This window comes from Tyto alba, unplaced genomic scaffold (genome assembly GCF_018691265.1).
Source record: "Tyto alba isolate M040663 unplaced genomic scaffold, T.alba_DEE_v4.0 Super-Scaffold_14, whole genome shotgun sequence".
In the NCBI taxonomy this organism is placed as follows: Eukaryota; Metazoa; Chordata; class Aves; order Strigiformes; family Tytonidae; genus Tyto; species Tyto alba.
Window position 1 is genome coordinate 18,289,021 of NW_024881276.1, and position 20,958 is coordinate 18,309,978.

At 42.0% G+C, this 20,958-nt stretch overlaps 1 protein-coding gene across 2 annotated transcripts; it reads right to left on the reverse strand.

Annotated features, from left to right (window-relative positions):
• Positions 1–11,384: 11,384 nt before the first annotated feature.
• Positions 11,385–19,253, reverse strand: NR0B1 (nuclear receptor subfamily 0 group B member 1). Of its 2 annotated transcripts, XM_042788206.1 has the most exons (3): positions 17,055–19,253; positions 15,630–15,722; positions 15,474–15,541 (listed from the first exon to the last, which is right to left on the reverse strand). In XM_042788206.1, the coding sequence occupies exons 1-3, from the start codon at positions 17,653–17,655 to the stop codon at positions 15,522–15,524; spliced, it is 714 nt and encodes a 237-aa protein (XP_042644140.1). In that variant the 5' UTR covers positions 17,656–19,253; the 3' UTR covers positions 15,474–15,521. The 2 variants fall into 2 exon arrangements, with proteins under 2 accessions (XP_042644139.1, XP_042644140.1); XM_042788205.1 differs by having other exon boundaries at positions 11,385–15,722.
• Between the last annotated feature and the right edge of the window lie 1,705 nt (positions 19,254–20,958).

Here is a 20,958-nt window from a genome sequence, read left to right on the forward strand (position 1 = left end):
TTCTTGCATTATCACTTTGAAAACTGCAGGTATTTTAGACTAGTCTGAGGATGGATATCTAATCTAATTTAGTTCTCATTTAGGCCTAAAAAATCCAGGAGCTCTGAGTGAAATATTTATGTCATCTATGTGTTGCCTGGCTGAAGTAAATTCTGTTGGTTCCCAACTTTCCCATTACCTCCTATCCTTAAAAAAAAAAAAAAAATTCAGAACATAAACTAAAAAGGAGGCCCTGGATTTTTTTTCCCTTGTTGATTTTTAAATTAATTTTAAAAAACTTTGAAGAAAAGCAAACAATATAACTGCATTATCACACAAATTACAACACTGTAGTCATTATCTTCTTGTATTTAATTTTGAAGGAAATAAATTTTACACAGGTTACAATGTTGAAGGGGAAAAGAATATGTGCATGTAACAACTTTTATTTCTTGTGTGAAGTAATATACCTTAAACAGCAGTAAACATTCTAATGAAACAGCAACTGAAGCAGTAGAGCATAAAATTAATATGCATCAAATGACAAAAGTGAGATGATCAGTTGATAGGCTGTTCCATAAAGTTTGCATGCATAATTCAAATGCTGATCAGCAATTCATGGATCTCAGTTATAGCCCTTTTTCATTGCCAAATCACAAAGTATAATTGTTCAAATAATAACATCACCTATTTTCATGGCATAATTTAAACAATTCAGATGTCAAGTGTTTGATCTGCCCATGAGTGCTTTACAAATGGGGGGGAAGAGCTGGGAGGAAATTAATATAGTGAAGATTTCAGTGAATACAAAGACAACAGAGCAACTTTTCACTTTTTTTTTTTTTTTTTTTCAATATAACTTTAGTATAACTTCAGCTCCTGGAGAGAGACTTACACTAAAACTGAGAAGTATTCCAGTTTTCAAGCTGATTACTTGAACATTATTGAGACATAAATGCCTGCAGTTTAAGCTGTGAAAAACAATACCATACAATACCTGTTGAGAAAAGGTTGAGACACAGAGCAGTTTGTTTATGATATTGAAAGAGATTATATTTAGTAATCAAGAAAGAGTATGACATTCTGCTGTTTGTATTTGATATCCAGATAGGAACAAAATGTTTTTCTTAATATACAAAAGCTTAAGCTTTAGTCCTTTCAGCCTAAGAATTTTAACACAGGCACAAAGTGGTTCTGGTCCTTGAGTCTTCAAGAACAGTCAGCAGAGAAAATGGCATGGAAATTTAATAGTGACAAAGATATCAAGGAAGTGATATGTTCCTATTAGATATTGGAGAATATGGATGGATTCCTACAAGAGCAGGATGAATGTAGCAAAGGAAGAGACATACAGCAGGTTCTTACACAACCAAAAAGTTCTCTCCTAGTAGGTGTAAGGACAGCACTGAAATTAGATACTTAGAGAATTTAGATTTCACTAACAATTTTTTTATAAATCAGTTGAGTAGTAATTAAATGGAAAATAGAGTCAGATGGACTATGAAGAGACAGTATATAGATGGTTATTTTTATTTAAGTATTACTGTGTCATTTGAAAACTTATTATCATGTTTTTTTAAACTAAATAATTTCTCTTTCTGTGGAACTCAGAGAAGTCTCTTCCAAGATCAGAATGCCTGAGAGAGGCCAAGGTAAGGTAACATATTGGCTAACTGGAGAATCATTAGCTAGGAAAGAATATCCAATGGGAAATACTTTCCAAATGTGTTCAGATATTTCACTTGCCATTAGTGAAAAAGAAGTCTAATGATAAAGCTGTACAAAATATGGAAATTTTTATTTCACAGAGAATTTCAAAATTCTTTGTTTTAAATTTGAATGACACACAGCATTTTTTAACACAATCTGCAAAAGAGGTCACTGAGGGGGGAAGGGAAGAATGATGTCTGTCAATCAAACCTACTTCTTGCTATTTCATATTGGTGCTCATCAAGGTTAAAATATAAAGTTAAAGACAAAACTAGACAAGCAATTTGAAAACAAAAATAGATCTTCTTTATTTCATTGATACTGAGAAGGATGTTTGACTATCAAAAAGTCATGGATTTCTTTTCAAATAAAATTACTGTCAAATGCACACACGTTCTTGAAACTACTATTGATAGAACTGCACATTCTCAGAGGATTTAGCTCCTCTGACTGAGAAGCTCCATCTGAAGAAAGGTAGCCACTAGGACCCTTATGTTAGGAAAAAAACAAAGGTACCATTTGAGCCACAGGCTTGTGCTACCTATAGATGCAGAAGACTTCACGTGGATGGATTGCTGAATAGGCCCCCTAGAGACATTTTACTCCGTGTAGCTCTAGAAAATACAGTAGATATACATCATACTTCTGAATCTATTTTCCTTCTCTAGAGGCAGAGTATGATTTACATAATGCTCCAAGTTATGAGTAGGAAAATGTATTAAACTTAGTTGGAATTCTTTTTGGACACTTTTAGCCACTTGGGATGAAATCCTGGATATGCTGAATTTGCTAGGAGTCTCAGTCATGATTTTTAAATAGCCATGATTTCTTTCACCTGTTAGTGTCTATTTCAGCATTGCAAACTTGCATTTAGCCTTTTTAGTCATTCAGTTTTTCCCCCACTGACTAGAAGAAAATGATTTAATATTACGAGGATAAAAGTGGAGATCCCAAAGCATTATCTATTTTTTTCTTAGATTACGTACTCTCATTTTCTTGCGATTTTATCCCTTTGTCCTCTCCTATTTGATTTTTTTGCTAAGCATCCATTGTAATAAAGTGCCATGTTCAATGGAGTTGCAGTGAGCAATTTAAATAATAGCAGGTGTAGATGTGTAGGAATTTTGATTGTAATGCGCTACTGTGAAGAACTCATGCATTTATAGTGCAGTGTATTTCTGAAACCATTATGGCAATAAGCCAATCAGTTTGAATGAGCCAGGGGCACTGCTGGAAATGTATAGAGTTGATGGAATTCACTTCAGCCACTTAACTTGAGGTAGGATTAGAGGAAATTTTGATCAGTTCATGCATCTTCAATTTGGCCTGCAACTTTGAGCTCTGGCTACAGCAGAGCTCTCCAACTGAGCACAGATGGGGCTGGATAGTATCTGGGCGAGGAGCTTCCAAAAAAATCTAAATGCTGCAGTGTGTAGGTGTTGGTAACTAACTAGGCTGTATGCTTCCCTCAGGTCTGCTCCTTATATCCATACCTCTCACCACGGTAGCAAACTTCAGCTTGCTAGAGGCATTTTCTTTGAAGATAAGAGATAATAACAAGTTCCTTATCAGCTGAAAATCCTATTATATGCTCTCCAGTACTAGCCTTGATATTGCATCTAGCTTCCAGCTCAAGCAATTCCATTATATTCCATCTGCTTTTTCCCACTTCATTTTCAAAAGGAGCAAATCAGTACTGCTGTCCATATAAAACAGCTATGACTGCATTTTGCAGAGAATTAGTTGAGGCTATCTGTACTAGAAGAAAGGGGGTTTGTTCTGCATACTAGTCATTACCAACTGCAAAATCTCACTTTTATACATATCTGTTGAGAAACTCTTAACTTTAGGACTGTTACTTTGTTCATATAATCTCTACAATCTCCTCAAATTATCCCTAGTCTTGCAGTTCAAGTCAAGCTTTATTTTTCAAACTAAGATTTCAGTTGTGCTAGAGAACCTCAATTACAAGTTCAAGCTGCACTGCAGCTGGGAATACTTTCAGCATGTTATGTAGGTAAATACAACATGAATTACAGCTTACTATTCTATGAAGCATTTGCACACCCACCAGACACAGCACTGAACAAAAACTAATATGGACTGCTCTGGGGAAGAGTAGAAAAGGCCATTTTTCAGGTGCTTGACAGCATGCCTTACCCATTGGTTTTAACACTGCTTTGCAATATAGGATAGGTGTCTCTCAGATCCACTTCTAACACATTTGCCACTTAGGAAACTCTGTTCAGGTCTTCAAATGTGAAGGAGGTTTTTACTGAATTCTCACACACCCCAACTACGCATGAAAACTGGAACGTGAGTGGTGCTCAGAAGCTGTGCTGAAATAGCGCTGGGGATGGAGGGTGGGCAATATGGCACCATGGTTGTGTGAAATGTTGGTAATGCCATGGGCCAAGTTCTGCTCAAGCTACTTCTTCTGCCTGTGGAAAAATCAGTGGAGTTTTATGGATGCATACTAAGAGTCTTGTCTTAGCTTGAAGTTGCTAACCTACTGACATTGCTTTGAAATTACATAGTAGATCACTGAAGTTTTTCTGTTTCACATTGTTTGCAGGTAAAATGAGTTGTACAAAGTATAGCAGAGGAGGTAGGAATGACATTGTGAAGTTACATGAAGGAGCATTACTTTTATAAAGTGCTTGGGAATCAAAAGCTGCCTTTGCACACATTGACACACCATCATCACATCTTCTCAGTAACTCGCCCCCAAAACTAACAAATGTAGACAAGATGATAACTGATGTAATTTGGGTGATGAAATTGTCTATGATCTACCAAAATTTATTCAAGAGATGTTGTCATCCTGGACTCTTTCAAAGGAATACAGAAAAAAAATATTTTCTGTAGTGATGGGAGTGCATTTTGAAAGACAGGAGATAAAGCAGCCTAACATGCAAATTTTATCTGTAATAGAATGGCCACAGCTATCATATATCACTAAAACAAAAGGACATGGGATATCAAATTTGTCTCAGAAGGCAGGTGGTTCGGATGGGCTATCTCTTTCATTCTCTTGCAGCTGAGCTATTTTTTCAGTCTTACTGAATTTTTGGTCACTGTAGTTAGAAGACAAACTGAATGCATTAGGTTATCTGATAAAAGCTCGTCTGCACACCCACAAAGGGGCTCAGAGAGACAGTGGAGAGGGGGAGCCCAAATAATACCCTTCCCACCCACTGCCATGCCCACCCCAGGAGCCCATCAAAGCCCAGAGGAGCACAGGGGCACAACAGCCGACGGCAGGGAACACAAATTGAAGACTCAAGGGCACCCTGTCTGGGTAGTACCTCCCAGGGCTGTCCCAGCAGAGCCTCAGCCCCAGTGTCCACCTGTGAAACCCATCACCATGAGTCATTGCGACCAGCTCTAGGGATCACCTTTTGAACTCAGGGTGATTGCTGTCTAGGGGTGGGACACATTATGGGATGACGGGGAAGAGCATTTTAGGATCGCACGGGATTTACCATGGGAAGTTTAAGGGAGGACTCAAAGGTGATAAAAAGGAAGGGATTTAGGCAGTTTGGGGAGGAACAAATGGAGAGATAAAGGAGTAAAAGGGTCCATTTGCACATAAGCAAGGGCTGGCCAGTGCAGTTGTGCGGCCCTGCCCTGCACTTCATCATCAGTCTGCCTGTCTACTTATTAAAGTCCACCTTCAACTGCCCTGAGTGTGTCCATCTGTGATCTGCACGGCCAGCCGTCTGTCTGTGTATGTTTATGTGCGGTGCACATGTCTGCTCTGTGTGCGGGTGCCTGCTGGGCGCACATTTTCAGCCAAACTACCAGTCGGACCTGGGGACACAGAGTGGCAGCAGCCTTGCCTCCCTTGAGCCATCAGATCCAGCATGATATACTTTATCATGATATATTTGGAATTTCCAATTCCAAACTCCTCTAACAGAATGAACACCGGTTTTAACAAGTCTGAGCAGGTCTGCTGTTTAGCTTCCTGACTGCAGTCCTTTCCTTTGACAGGACAGATTTATTTCACTTGTCAGAAGTAATGTCTGCCCCTAGAGTCCACCAGTCACCATGATAGCCATGAGATCCTCAATCAGTGCTGGCAACCATAATGTGCAGATTTTAAATTCCCCATTAAAACTACTCAAATACAATAATACATCTTAATACATCCTGTCATTTAAGTGTTAAATTATGAAAGGTCAAACAGAGCTGAGTTACAAATGAAAGAAGGTTCTTCAAGGTACAAAGACTGCCTTGTATGTCTAACTTTCAAAACTCCATGTGTAAGCAGTGATTGCTCTTCTAAATTAATAAGTAGGCACATTAATGAGGACTTGCTTAGATACTCAAAATTTGTGTGATTGCAAGTGCATATGATAGTATTGAAAACTGTTGTTCAACAGGAATCACTGCAGTATACCAATATTCATAAGGGAAATATTTAAAGGGAGAAAACTATTTAAACTAAGAAAAAAATAATACTCCAACAGAGATTAAAAATAATCAGGTTTCAAGGAAAACTGAAGGATGTCACAGAAAATAATAGCTAAAAATGCTGACTTTCATAAAGAAGCAATGTAAGATATAGAAGATGATTAATATTCACTGTGCAGATTACTGGAAAAATCCATGGATGTTTAAAAACCTTAATTGACTATTCCAGTCTCAAGAGAGGGAAAGTAAGCCTGTTATTGAAAAGTACATGAGCAAGAAAGAAAGCTTTTGATAATGTCAGCATGGATCCCAATCGCTCTTTCACAAGCGTAAGGTGAATATTGATTAGTGCAATTCCCTTGCCTTTTGGGCTGTGCTTTTTTTACATTTCTGTAAGGAAGTTCTGAAATAGGTTTCAGTTGGACTTTTTTCTTCTCATTTCTTACTGTGCGTATGAGCAGTATCTGCTTTCTTCACCAGCAATAGCAATAATGTGTAACTATTGCCTCAGTCTTAACTAGTTTAATGTGCAGAAAAGCATAGTGTTGCACAGTGTCAGCAATTCCACAGAGCAAGATGTTGATAGAAATGGCAGGCTGCTGTTAGAGGCAGTGATGGGGTTATGGGAAGCCCAGACTCTCTGTGAAAGGAGTCAGTGAGGGTATCTGGGAAAATATGGAGCAGCAACATCTGTGTTTCACCGAGCTCTCATGAGAGAAAGCATTCTGGATGCTTTTTATTACAGGCTGTTCATGAAACTGAGATGGCACCATTGAATGTTTCCAAGATTAGAAATGTTAACGTTTCCTTCACCACATTTGGGAGCTGCTTTTGACAGAGTATGGCTTAGCATACACAGAGAGACCTGCCGTGTTGTAGATTTTGCCAGGCTCTGTAGCATCCGTCATGTCATCCTTTAATCTTTCTGCTTTTTTTTATTTTTCCTCTTCTCTTGCAAAATTTCTGATGCGTAAAAGCCTGCGTTATTTGTGAAGTAAAAGGTCTGCAGTAATTATAGTGTTTAACTTCTGATGTAAAGCATTCTTCTCTTGGGCATGTTGCAAACAGGATTAGCTGTCTTCCTTTCATACTCTCTGCATACTAATTCCAGCAGAACTGCTATGTTACACAAGCAGTTGGTTCCTTTTCCTCTTTTCTTTCCCTTCTATTATTTAAGACAGCTTAAAGAAGTAAATTAAAATCCACTGTTAAGTGGAACCTGTTTCTCTCAGAAAACATAATGATCACTGAGACAATAGCACATGCTGATATAGTAATGAACTGATGTAATGCACTCCATTTCATAGTCTCAAGGCAATTCAGCACTGAAAATTACTCATACACTGAGTTTGCCCACTGTCGTGGTTTAACCCCTGCCGGCAACTAAACCCCACACAGCCACTCACTCATTCACTCCCGGTAGGATGGGAGAGAGAACTTAAAGGGCAAAAGTGAGAAAACTCGTGGATCGAGATAAAGACAGTTTAATAGGTAGAACAAAAGCTGCTCACACAAACAAAGCTGAACAAGGGATTCATTCACCACTCCCCATGGGCAGGCAGGTGATCAGCCATCTCCAGGACAGCCAGGTCCATGACGTATAATGATGTCTTGGGAAGACAAAAACTTCCAAACATCCCCCTCCTTCCTTCTTCTTCCTCCAGCTTTATACACTGAGCACGATGTCGTATGGTCTGGGATATCCCTTTGGTCAGCTGGGGTCAGCTGCTCCGGCTGTGTACCCTCCCAACTTCTTGTGCACCCCCAGCCTCCTCGCTGGTGGGGTGGGGTGAGAGGCAGCAAAGGCCATGGAGCTGTGCAAGCACTGCTCAGCAGTAACAAAAACATCCCTGTGTTATCAACACTGTATCCAGCACAAATCCAAAACATAGCCCCATTCAAGCTACTGTGAAGAAAATTAACTCTACCCCAAACAAAACCAGCACACCAACCCACAGAATCAGTTTAAGAACAGTCCCTCTAGGGTATTTCTAAGTGTTTTGACCAGTCTAGATACAAATTTCACAAGTGTCAAGACCACCTTGCAAAAGAAAATCCAAGAGTTATTTTAAATATATGTGCATTTAACATTAAATACTACTACCATGAGGTTAGAAAAATGTTCTGATTTACCAAAATGAAATTTATATCTAGGCAGAGTGTTTAGAATTGAAGCTGGAAAATATGTTTTAACCCTGGTTATTGACTATCAGAAGGTGCTAGACTGATACAAATGAAATAAGTATAAAATATTTTTATAAAGAAATACTATGCTGTTTAAAAAATTATGACAGAATAGTGTAAATGGATTGTAGAGAAATATAATTCATATGGTTTTGGGGTTTTTTTCCATTCCAATAGAAAATCTTGGAGTTGCAGTTCAGGAAAGATGTTGGCCAAATGGGTGTTCAGAGGAGGTAAGGGGTCTCTGAATCATGAGTGTTTGAAAGAATCCAGGCAAGCAGCTTTCCACAAAATTTAAGATTAATAGCCTTCAAATATGCAGGAGTATTCTGCCACAAAATTTATCTGACCAGTTGGTGAATAAATTAAAAAAATGGGGGATTATATTACAGTACAGAAGGGTCAGCTCAGATGCCTGAACAACTTTTGAATTTTAAGGGTAGTGACACAGAAATAGACCGAATGGGGGTGTCTTAGGCACCCAATCACTGAAACTTTTAAAAACATGTTAGACAACCTCTTGCCAGTTATGACATGGCATATAATTCATCCTGTCAGGACAGGAGGATGGATTAGATGATCACCTGAAATCCCTTCCAGCCATATGACTATTTAGAACAGAATATACACCCACTATAATTTATAACCTGTTTCAGCTTTACTGCTCTTCATATTTTTTTTCTTGTCACCTTTACTGTTCCGTAATAAAATAACTGATGGAAAAAGGGTTTCTTTGTTGAATTACTCTTCTATGGATTATATTAAGGAAACATTGAGAGCATAGCAAGTCCAAGCATACTGGATTCTTCGGGAGCCAGGCAAAATTAAGCAGTAAGTAATCAGTGCCTACTTTGTGTTATCAGTAACTGCTTTATGCTTATAAAAGCTCCGGGTCCATCCCATAACTAAGGTAGCAAATACTTTCAGATGTTTGTCCCAACATGCGAGGAAGTGACAAAAAGTGAAAGATATGGATAACAGAAACATGTATTGCTCAATACTGAGAAAAGCAGTCATCTGCCCCTTCCACGATGCATCTTGAGCAAGCAGGACAGGCTGTAGTGTGTCCCGAGGGTCTAGTTTCCTGGTTGTCCAGCTCAATAGCCTAACTGGAAGGAGTTGCAGCTTACTTTCCAACCACATACCTCATGGCCTTCCTACAAAAACAAAAGCGCTGTGAGGTAGGGAAGAAGAGAACTGAGAGACAAAACTGCTGGCTCACACGCTGTGGTTGCACCCCAAAGGAGAGCTTGGCTACAGCTTGGCTGTGCACTCAGGCACAGTAGGGCACATTTCTTCTAACTGAGCTGGACTCTTAATGTCTGAGCTGTTTCTGAGCAGAATTTCTAGATAGAATAACTATTTCCAACTGATTCCCATTAAGTGTCTTAAAGTTCAGCAGTATGATCCACATACCTTAATTTAAAGAGTTACTACATGTTAACTGGGCTGTGATAGTCTGTCCATAGCAAATGTCAGTGGAAGATTTCTATTCCCAACTCAAATATCACAGAAGTGATAGAAAGAAGGTGTGGCAAATCAGTTTAAAAGTGGTAATTTCTTGAGCTTTGGGACTTCTTTATCAAAGCCCACTCAGCCATCATTCTTACATCCCTCAATTTCTGTGCAGTTTAGCTTGTCTGGAAATCAGATGGAAATAACTTATACATACATACAGGTCATAAATGCTTCCTCAGTCATTTCACCTTGTTTGAGAACAGCTGACGTTCCCAGCTCAGATCAGGTCAGATCCCACCTGGAACAGGATTTTGCTCTGTTTACCTTATTTGAGAGTCAACTGATTGAGAAGCAGGGTTTCCACCTAACCATTCCAGATGTTAGAAATACAATGCTGCTCTTCAGTTTCCTAGAAGTCCTCCCTAAAGATGACCTCCAGCTCTGGTTCATCAGGACACCAGAGTCCTTGACAAAGGAGTAGCACAATGGATGACTGCTTCCTGCTAAATTGCAGCCTTTTGAACAGTCATATCTGTTCCTGTGGCTTCCTGGCCTGGAAAAGACAAGATGGGAAAAGAAAACAAATAGAATAAAATGAAGATAATAATAATAATAAAAAAGCATCCTCATTCCAGTTTCACTTTGCTAAACTGTAGTGACTGACAGTTCAGTGTATGACCTGAATCTAGTTTTGCTCTGCAAAGTAGGAAGCAATGACTCCACCCCAAAAAAGGTATGCTGGGATCAAACGCCATCTGGAGGCCTTTGTGCCTCTCCATCTGCTCCAGACATAGCCTAGACACACCAACTAGACTGGATGTCAAATTTGCAGTCAGTTCAGTTTAAGCCAGGTGAAATTCATCCTATGTGACAAAACAGTAAGTGGTTATATAAAATTTAAGGACAAGTTCCTTTTTCTGAATCTGAAACTAGTGTAATTTTCCTTATCTAAAATAGTAAATACAAGTACACAGAGAAGAAAAGGTGTGGGTATATCATGTGTGCTTGTATAAACACTTCTGTGGTTGTTTACCTAAATCTACCCATGGTGTGAATATGTAAAAGAGGCTGGGCCAATTTCATTGCTGACATAAGCAGTGAAATGACTACTGATTTATATCAACAACATGAATGATTTGTGGATTTCCATGAAGTGCCAGCTAACAAGTTATAGCCCTGTGACCTCACAGTGCTTGTTGATTTAAGGACATTTTTGTCAAAGTTGTTCTGCCAGTCTCTAGATGTTTCAGCTATTGAATCTTACTTGTGTACATTTCAGATTTAAAATACTAGATTTCCGTAATTTAAAATAAATGTTAAGAGTGCTAAGGCGATATGTGTGTATAGCTCTCAAGCTGCATCTGAAAATTTCAAAATGTCTTGATATAATATTTGCTTATACTGCTTGGCACTTTTTTTCAATGAAGGAAAAACAGATCACCAACCAGCTTTCTGATATTTTATTTTATTTTATTTTATTTTACTTTTATTTTTGCCATATATTACAATGCCTAGAAGGTCCACTAGAGGAATAAATTCTGTCTTTGAAGATAAATTAAAATGACTGACAATATAATAAATTCAAGCCAGTATAGGAGGTCCCTTCAAAACAAGAAAATTTAAATTTCCACACCTTTGGGAGCAAAGTTACTGTTTATTGGGCATTATCAGCATTCATAGTCTACCCACAAGAGCAAACTGCTGCAAAGTTTACAATAAATTATTAGAAATACTATCCAAACAAAGGTTATATATCAAAGATTATAAATAAATGCCATGCTTTTTCTTATCTAAAAGAAACACTCATAACCTTATTAACTAAAAATGCAAGTTGGTTTTTAAATTATCCTTTCTCAGATCTCTTCAGAGAAAAGGGTATCACACAGCAGTAACCGCTGCTGAATGGCACTTTGTGATTAGAAGCCGGTGCCTGGGCTGCTGGTGTCACGGTCCTGACCACAAGCAGTGGACTTCCATGCTGAGGTGAGTGGGAATGGCTTTTTGTACAGCACTGCTCCTATCTATCTGAGACTGCCTCCCTGGGGATTGCAGGATTAAATTGCTTGGGAGGCTGCTCACAGTTAAAATGTCTCTAACATCCTGGAGGGCTGTAAAAACACCATGCTCATGAGAAGGTTCATGCCCAGAATGCCAGGGATAAAGAGCAAACAGAGAAAACGCTTAAAAATACTCAGAAGTCATCTGAATAACTGAACTGGAAAGTAGTCTTAACTGGTTTATTTAAGAGAATAAGGAGAAATTTTATGCTGTGCCTAGCAGCGCAGCGCAGCACTGCTCGGCAGAAGGCAGGGCTGGAGGCAGGCTTTTCCCTCTGCAGGAGTCAAGGATAGCTGACGGAGGTCTCATCCACTACCTCTTGGGGCACTTGAAGCTGCAGGAGAGTCTTGACCCCCACTCCTTCTGGTAAAGGCTACATTACCGTGGAAGCATCCTTCTCCCTTGCCCAGCCTTCCGTTCTCTCCTACCTGCCTGAGGCCTCGGGCAGGCTGTGCCCCCTCTCCTGCCAGGGATATCCAGGAAGATGATGCCGTGGGTCACGGCAGCGGCCATGCAGGCTATCCAATTCAGAGTTCACCCACCCTGCACAGGACAGAGCCGGGGCAGAAAAGGATCTAGCCAGTACTTCTCCTACTCAGTGGAAAACTGTGCTGCAGAGCACCCAGGGTCAAAGGTCTGGGGCAAGAGAGTACTTTTGCTTCCTTCTGTATGCTCACAGACAAACGCTGAGCAGCTTGCTCTTCACACCTGCACAGCTGCCACCGTGGCCCCTTCTTCAGCAGAGGCACCAGTGGAGGAGACAACAGGCCACCCAGTCCCAGCAGGTTGGTGAGGATGCCTCTGTCTGCCTCTGTGTCAGCTCCTGGGGTAGGTTCCTCCCTGCTCTGCAATATTTTCTGGACTTGACACAGAGTTCTCCCAGAAGCACCCTTTTGCCCAAGGTCTGGCTTGTCTTATGAGTTACAATCTCTCTTCACCTGCTTCCAGTCAGCTTTTGGCACATTGTCCCTGCACAAAAATCAGACCCTTCCCCACTCTCTTCCAGAATCATACTAGTTTCTTCTCTCCCACTCCTACATGGATCTCCAAGTCTTCAGCCTGGTTCCTCCTACAGATTCTTGATTTGTCATTCCTATTCCTCTGACCTACGAAGACACTTTTTTTTTTTTTTTTTTTTTTGCCAGTTCTCTGCAGAAAGCCTTGATAAATTGGTTTTCCCATTCAGATTTCCTACTTACTGTTCCCAGTTGCATCCATTTGAACAGACGACAGCTAAATGACTAACAGTATTGCTGGTCCAAGAGAAATATGACAGAGTACAGTGAGTTCAAGGTGGACTCATTGTGCACAGAAGTATTTTTCATGACAACTTCAGAAAATTGAGCAGAATACAGAATTTGTTCAGATATCAAACCTGGAGATGTAAGCAGGTCCACCTGAGTCATGAAAACTTTTGTGTTTACAGGCACAATAGATCCAAACCGTCTCAAGGTGACTCTTCAGCTGAAAATCCTTGCCTGTGACCATCGTTCAGCTATTACAATTCATTGTTAGGAGCACTGCCAACAAGTACCTTCTGCCACTCAGCAGAAAAGTCTGAACACTAGTGTGCATATTAACAAATTCTCAGTGGAGATGGGGTTGTTATAATCTGAGGTTGCTGAATTTTTTTCAGTCCTTAACCAAGATTCATCTTCTGCCACTAACCACTATTTAAATGTTTTATCATGCTTTGTGCTTTTTGTGATGAGATTTCTTTGCCAGGCATCCTTGAACACTAACTATTGTAAACTCATATGCTGTTTACAGAGAAAGAGTGAAACATATACATATACTTATGTTACAGAGATGTTAGACAAGTTCAGAAGCTATTGTAAACTCACAGAACACTTATAGATACACAGTAAATATTCTCCATATGTATATATTTGCTATATATTTTTACATGCATCTGTGTGTACATATAAAAGCATCAACTTAACATAAAGACTAAGCCCGCTGTGTTATGTCTGAACTGGTCTGAAGTCTGAACTGGTAGTGAAGCGCACTTTACTTACATACTTTTTGTTCTTTGGAATTTTTGGGAAGCTCCTCAGCTCCTAACGTTACCCAGTTACGTGAGCACCAGAAGAGGGTGCACTTAAGCTACATCATTGCTTTCAGGATGGGGTATGTGTTTTTTGCTTTGTTCTGTTTGCTCAGTGACTGTATGCCAGCCCATTATGAGAATCTTACTGCCATGGCAGTACAAGTTTCAGTGGATTAACTTGTCCCTGTAGGAATGTTTGTCTACCTCTCTAGCCATTTCCATTTTCCATAAGTTTTATCCAGGTAGGTATAAGACCAGAGTCCATCCTGCTCCTTACCTGAGTGCATGAGCTGTGATTATCCTTTGCGCAAGGTGGCAGCAAAAGAAAGCTCTTCACATGTGTTCCTCTCTCCCCTGCACACCTCATACTAAGGAGAGTAACTGCCTCAACTTTGTTGTGTTTTAAAAAAAACACCTTTTATTGCTAGTGGTTAATATATATGTGAATGATACAGAGTTACTGATATCTTTTACTTCAGGAACACTGTCACACTTCTTTCTCCATTTTTTACCAATATCCTCCAGAGGAAAGCCTAGAAAACTGCACACAGAGAAAGGAAAACCATGAAACAAATCCTCCTTAAATCACCGGTTTTCCCTTTTAAATGAGTATTTATTTTTTCAATAAAAACACATCTGCTGTGAGAGAAAGGATGAAGTCCAAGACACAAAAGAAAAAAAGTGTAAGCTCAATGTTTAATTAAGACATCTTCATGCTAGCTGACAAATTCTGATGGATGTACCAGTGGTACACCATGTTTCAGCATAATAATTTTGTATTTCTACAGGAATACAGTCTGAAGAATCTGGCTTTTGAAATCCTAACTATCAATTACCTAGATGAAAAGCAAAGAAACGTGTGGTGTGTACGCCAATGGTTCTCCTGGCCCTATCCAGCATTTGCTGTTTGAATATTTTTAGAGGTGCTTTTGTTTGTTTGCTGTTTTGGGCAATAGAGTTACTTTATTCTCCTAGTGCCCAATATGTGTTGAACAGAATGTTTTACTGCAAGCGTTAGAGTTGGCCAAGCTACATTAAGTCTCAAAATATTCCTAATACATTTTCCCCATATGGAAGAAAACCTTAGGTGAATATTTTCTTTAATATTCTTCATAAACTTCAACTCTGTTAAAGTCAACAGTAGTTCACTGACTGCAATAAGCCCTTGACAGATCCAGAATTTGAACTATGAGCAGAACTGACTACAGTACCCTATTCTAACATTACTGAAATATTCAAAGTAAATGGCTTGTTCATTCCACCTTCTGTATGCCAACTACATTTAAAATGTAAACCTAGGCTGCTGCTTATTTTGAAAAAGCAGGGATTACTCACCTTGAAAGTACAATACAGTATGTGTGATTTTTATTCAGAGACAGGGTAAAAGATCAGCCAGTCAACTTTGGATATGAGCATTCTCCACAAACTTAAAGCTTGTTTCGATGACTGTAATCTTATTCCAAAAACACCGTGTTTTCAGAACTTGGAGAATATTTTATTATGGAATACAAAAATACTATCTATGTAAAAACAATAAGTTAGTTTATTTACAGTACTTTACACTATTCTTCTCTAGGGCTTCCTTTGCATTGGATTTATTTTCATTATTTTACACGCCTTTATAATTTTGCACAAAGCATTTCCAAAAGCATGTCATCCATGTTCACTGCTCCGATGATGGGCCTAAAGAATAGTTCGGCAATTACATTAGCATTAATAGATCTTAACAAGGATAGAACAATATTCAGCTTGGCAAATCTGGCTTCATCACCTCTGTGAATGAGTCTGACATGTTCATTTAGAGCTTGTTGTGCTTCCCTCTGCAGTCCTTCAATATATTGTGTACACTGCAGTCCAGGTAAATCTGAAAAGAAAAGATGAATTATTTTGTTTACATAGGCTTTGTCTATAAAACAACATCCTTCTTACAGAACAACTACTAAGAGCTTACAGATTGCATTTATCACTCAAGGAATGTAACAAATGAAATCGCTATAGTACTTCTTGTGTGCAGAATCAACGCGCCAAATTTTATAGGGCAGTTCAAAATCTTATCATGTTAGTGTTCTGGACGTTCAGTACTTTTCTTCAGTGCACAAACTTGAAGTACAATGTTTGCCAACATTCTCTTAAGTTTTAAATAAACGAATAGATAAAACAAAATCTTTGGCTGAAGAATGCTCTCCAAAACACCTTTAGAGTGGCAAATGCAATCTGTAAGCAGTGGGGAAGACAATAAAAATAACTTAGTAACTTGTTCACTTCTACAAAATGTATTATTCACATCTAAGGCATCTTTTGACAACTGTTTCTGACTAGCTCCAGCTTACAAATGTCAAGAAGCATTAGCTCCGAAGCATGACAGAAAGTTTCCTGGTGAACCACAGTAAGGATACTGAAGGACGGAGAGTGCAGAATTTCCCCTTTTCAGACTAACTAGCAGTTTGGCAGTGGGAGCGCGGGAAGAGCCATGCCCCACTCCCACGGGAGTGCCGTACTTCGCAAGTGCCGCATCCAGCCCGCCCGCCACCCTTCAGGCAAGTCACCGGCACGACAGTCAACCACTGGGTAGAGCTGCGCCTATGGAAGTCTCCACAAAGAGAGATGACCAAAAAAAAAAAAAAAAAAAATCATAAAGGCTCCATGCAAAGCCGAAACAGCACTTCGCTCCTGGAAGCCCTGAGCCGTGCCTCGTTTTCTCCGCGGGGCGTGCAGACCCGCCGGGGCGCACGCCCGGAGCCGCCAGCCCCGGGCGGCCGGTGACCGGCGGCGGTGGGGAAGGAGCCCCGAGACCCCCGCCCCTCCGCCTCGGAAGCGGACAGGGAGCCGCTGCTGCCGCCTCGTTTTCCCTAAGCGACTGCCTGGGGTTTGCTGTGTTCGCGGAAAGCCTCCGAGGAAGGCGCCAGCCCCCGCGACCCCCGACCCGGGCGCAGCCGGGACCCCTCCAGCCGGTAACGGCAGGCGGGGCGGCCGCCGCCGGCTCCCTGCCTGCCAGCCGGGGCCCTGAGCAGAGGACTGGGGGAAACCTTGCTCCGCATCCCCCTTCCACCACCTCTTCCCTCCCAAGGAAAAGCCTGGGGTCTGCCCCGTTTCGCTGGGGATACAGGCGGGCTCTCCCAGTTACTTCGTCCCCCGTGAGAGGGGAGATACCAACCCGCCCCCCCCCCGCCCCGTGCCGCCCCGCCCGGCCACTCACCCGGGTTGAAGAGCACCGTCCCCTTGAGGTAAGCGTACTCTTTGGTGCTGATATCCAGGCTCCAGCATTTGGCCAGGAAGCCCTTGATGGACTGAATCTCCCCGGCCGAGGGCAGGTGGGGGCCGCCGCCGCTGCCGCCGGGGCCGTGTTGCGGCCGGCCCGGCGCCGGTCCCCGCGGCGGGGGCTGCTCGCCCTGCCGCCGGGCGGTGAGGATCCTCTGCAGCATGCTGGGCTCCGCGCTCTCCACCGTCTCGAAGTGCACCCGGTCCTGCGCCAGCCCCAGCACCAGCAGCGGCGCCCAGCAGCTGCGGACCAGCAGGAGCTGCTCGTCCAGGGGCAGCTCCTGGAAGCAGGGCACGTTCTGGACGAAGCGCAGCGTCTTCACCAGCACGGCCGAGGCCGCCTTGCAGGCTACCTGCGGGCTCCTCAGGGACACCCGCCGCCGCGACCCGCAGGGGCAGCCGCGGGACGCCCGCCCCGCCCGCCTCGGCCCCTGCCCCGCCGGCGACGCCGCCCGCTCCTCGCTCCGGAGGATGCTGTAGAGGATGCTGCTGTTCCGCCGGCCGCCCGCGCAGCAGCGGCAGCGCTCCACGCACGCCATGGCACCCCGGGGGGGGTTCGGCACCCAAGGGTGCGAGCACAGCTGGGGGGGGGGGGGGGGAGGAAGGCAGAGGGGGGCTGGGCGGCAGCGATCCCGGCCGCCTCGGCCCGCCGGGAGACGCACACTGCTCGCCCTCTGCCCGGCTCTTAACTTATTTATAGCCGGCGGGTGTGTGCGCGTGTGTGCAGCCGCAAGCGCTGTACCAGCGGTTCAAAGGGGCAGACACTCTTTACTGGCTGGAAAAGAGAGAGAGGAGGGGAGGGGGGGAAAGAAAAAAAAAAAAAAAAAAAAAAGAATCCCCTCCTCCTTTCCTGAGGCAACGGTACCTAGAGGGAGCCGGCGAGCCGGCCGCCCCTGCCGACAGGCTGCGGCGCGAAGAGCGGCCCGACTGCCTCCCCCGGTGCGGGGCAGCGGGACGCCCCTTCTCACCCCCTCTTCCCGCGCCCCCGGCCCGTTTGATATTATCCCGGGCTTCTTAGGGCAGGGCAGGGCGGGACGAGGAAAGCAGCTCCCACCGCCCTCTCGTTTTGCCCTCGCTGTGCGCCGCCGCCGCCGCCCCCCGAGAGCCCCGCGGGGCCGCGGGGCAAAATGGCGCCGCTGCCCTCCCGGGTGCTGTAGCCGAGCGGTGTGAGGGGAGGGAAAAGGTGAACTGGGGGGAGGCAGGGCGGAATTGGCCCAAAGACTAAAATTCCCGCAGGAGGGGAGAAAGGAGACGCCGCTAATGATGCCGGGGCGTCTGCATGTGCCTGTCCTAAGGAGTACTGTCCCAAGCGCCTAAGTAACACCTTCCTGCTGCTGTGTGGGGAGGGAGAAGCAGACATGTTCCTGCCCAAATGAGCGTGGCTCTGTGAGGTTGGGGTGCAAGCAAGGCTCGGTTAGGGTGCCCTGGGGCTGGTCCCACTGTAGCATCTACGTGGATCTACTGTGAAACCATCCTGCATGACTAATTACCTTCCTCTGCTTTGTGACACACGGCACATCTTTCCTATCCCATGTTGTTTCATTCACCAGTTTAAATATATTTCCGTTTTCCTTTCAAGCTCTGCTTGTCTTGAAGTGAATCTTTCCTCTTAGATTTAGATACCCACTTTTCTGAGACCCATCTCCTCCATGTGGCATACAAAGCAAGGAAATAATCTTTCCAAGCCTTGCTATTTACACATGAGGGGTAAGGGAATAGTGACTGTCCAAATGTGATTTACTCATGAATTAAAAATGAGCACACTGACTTTCTCAGTTGGGCTAACTAAAAGTGGGTGCAGCAGTGAGGAGTATTTAATCTCCACAGAAAGTACAGAGTTACTTCCACGTGCAGGACATGGGCTAAAACAGAAACATTTTATGTTTCATGTGATTTGAAAGAACCTTGGCACTGATTTAGAGAATGTAGCCAGTTGCAAGCAACCTTTTGTACCTGCTCCATCAGTGTCTGCTACAAAGGGATGTCTAAATCACCCCTGGAAAGCTACATTTTTTTTCAATAAAACTATGCATGTGTTTCAAGCAAATGCCATTGAGTGCTTTGGATTTCTTAGAAACAACTTTGGGCTGGATCTCAGCAATTTCTTTTCCCTGTGAAGTCTGCCCTACTCTATCAGTTTACATAGGTACAGATAGAGTCATATAATCATTTCTCTCAAGTATTTCTTCACTATTGGACTCGAGATATTCTTCACAAACAGCACAAAAGGAACTTTTGTATGTATATAAAGCTATATAAGGCACTGGTGAGTTATCTGCCTCAAATAAACCTTGTTTTCCAAATTCAGGTTATCCAAAATCTGGATTATTATACCTTTTGTTTTACCTATGAAATGCATTTTTTCCAATAGACCCAAATATGACAAAGCCCTTTATTGGCTTTGCAGTAGTGGAAAACTGTTACACTGCACCAATGAAGTGATGTCTACAGTTTGCAGACAGGCCAGTTGGGTCCCTGGAATGGAAAACAATGTTTCAACAAACATCCTTTAAGAAAAAAAAAATGCTTAGAATTCCAAAACAAATTTAATAATATCAAATGTTACCAAATTTTTCATTTTAAAAATATCACTGGTAATGGGAGAACACTAATTTATTTGTTTAGAACATTTTCTTGCCATTCTATATTGTTTCCTGTTATACTGATCAGTGTTTTCTTAACATTGTTAGGATTTTAGAGGGGTTATTTTTGCCTTTTTAATATTTTTCCTTCTTCATTTTCTGTGGGTTTGGGTTTCTTTTTTTTGGGGGGGGGGGAAGAGGGGGGGAGAGGGGTTCCACTAACTTTAGAAATAAATCTTGCCAAGTGTTAGGAAAAGAGTATCCCTAAGCTTTTAGTTGGCTTCACTAGCACCTTTCCAATGAGGTACTTATTACTAGACTGTGGAACTTAACTGTGGTTTTTATGAGGTTGTAACTTGGAAGGTATCTCTGGGAAAGTGTGATACAAAGGCAGGACTCAGGTCATTGCCTTTGCAGTTTCGACCTTGGATTCCAATTGTGGGAACATTCTGCTTCTTATGGGAGGATGCTGATTACACAGGGCCATAGACAAAGGCAATATTTAACTCTATACAATAGAAATTTTTCCTGATATAGCAATACTGGTTGCAGGTGTTTAATTTTTCAAGGAATTTCACTTTCAACCAAGTCTCAAATGTAGATGCAGTTCTACTATCATATAATGATTTTGCTGACACAGTTAATCTTCTAAACTAACTTATACAGAAAGGCATTGTCTTTGATAACTATGTCAACATGGGTATCCCATACTGAAACTGAATCTTGATTTAATATGCAGTGCCAGAAATTACATTACTGTACTTACAAATGTACCTCCTTCTCTCGTAAGTGCATATAAGGACTCATTTCTCTCTAACTCTTAATGTATCTTAATATATCCTAATGTACATGACATTCTATTCAGGGTACATCATCTCTTTCCCAGCTAAAACATCAAGAATGTCCCAGAAATATTTGGTTTTCACATTGATATTTAGCAATTTGCACAGTCTCTATTTCCAAGTCTGAGTTCTGACTGTCCATAGCATTCAAGCTAAATTAAAGACAACAAAGCTTTCTATTTAAAACCAAAAAGAAAACAAAATACCTGACAGACAGGTAATTATTTTTTTGGTGGAAAATGCATGAAAACACTTTTAGCAAAAGGTGGATGTGTCCAATTTCTGCTAAAAGATGTAATGTTACATGAGTGTTCCAAAGCTCCTTGTGGTACAGTCATGAATAGTTTTGCATGCTTCCAGACAAAGGATTACTTATTTGTGGCTTTTTTGGTTGTTTTTGTTTTGGTTTGTTTTTTGG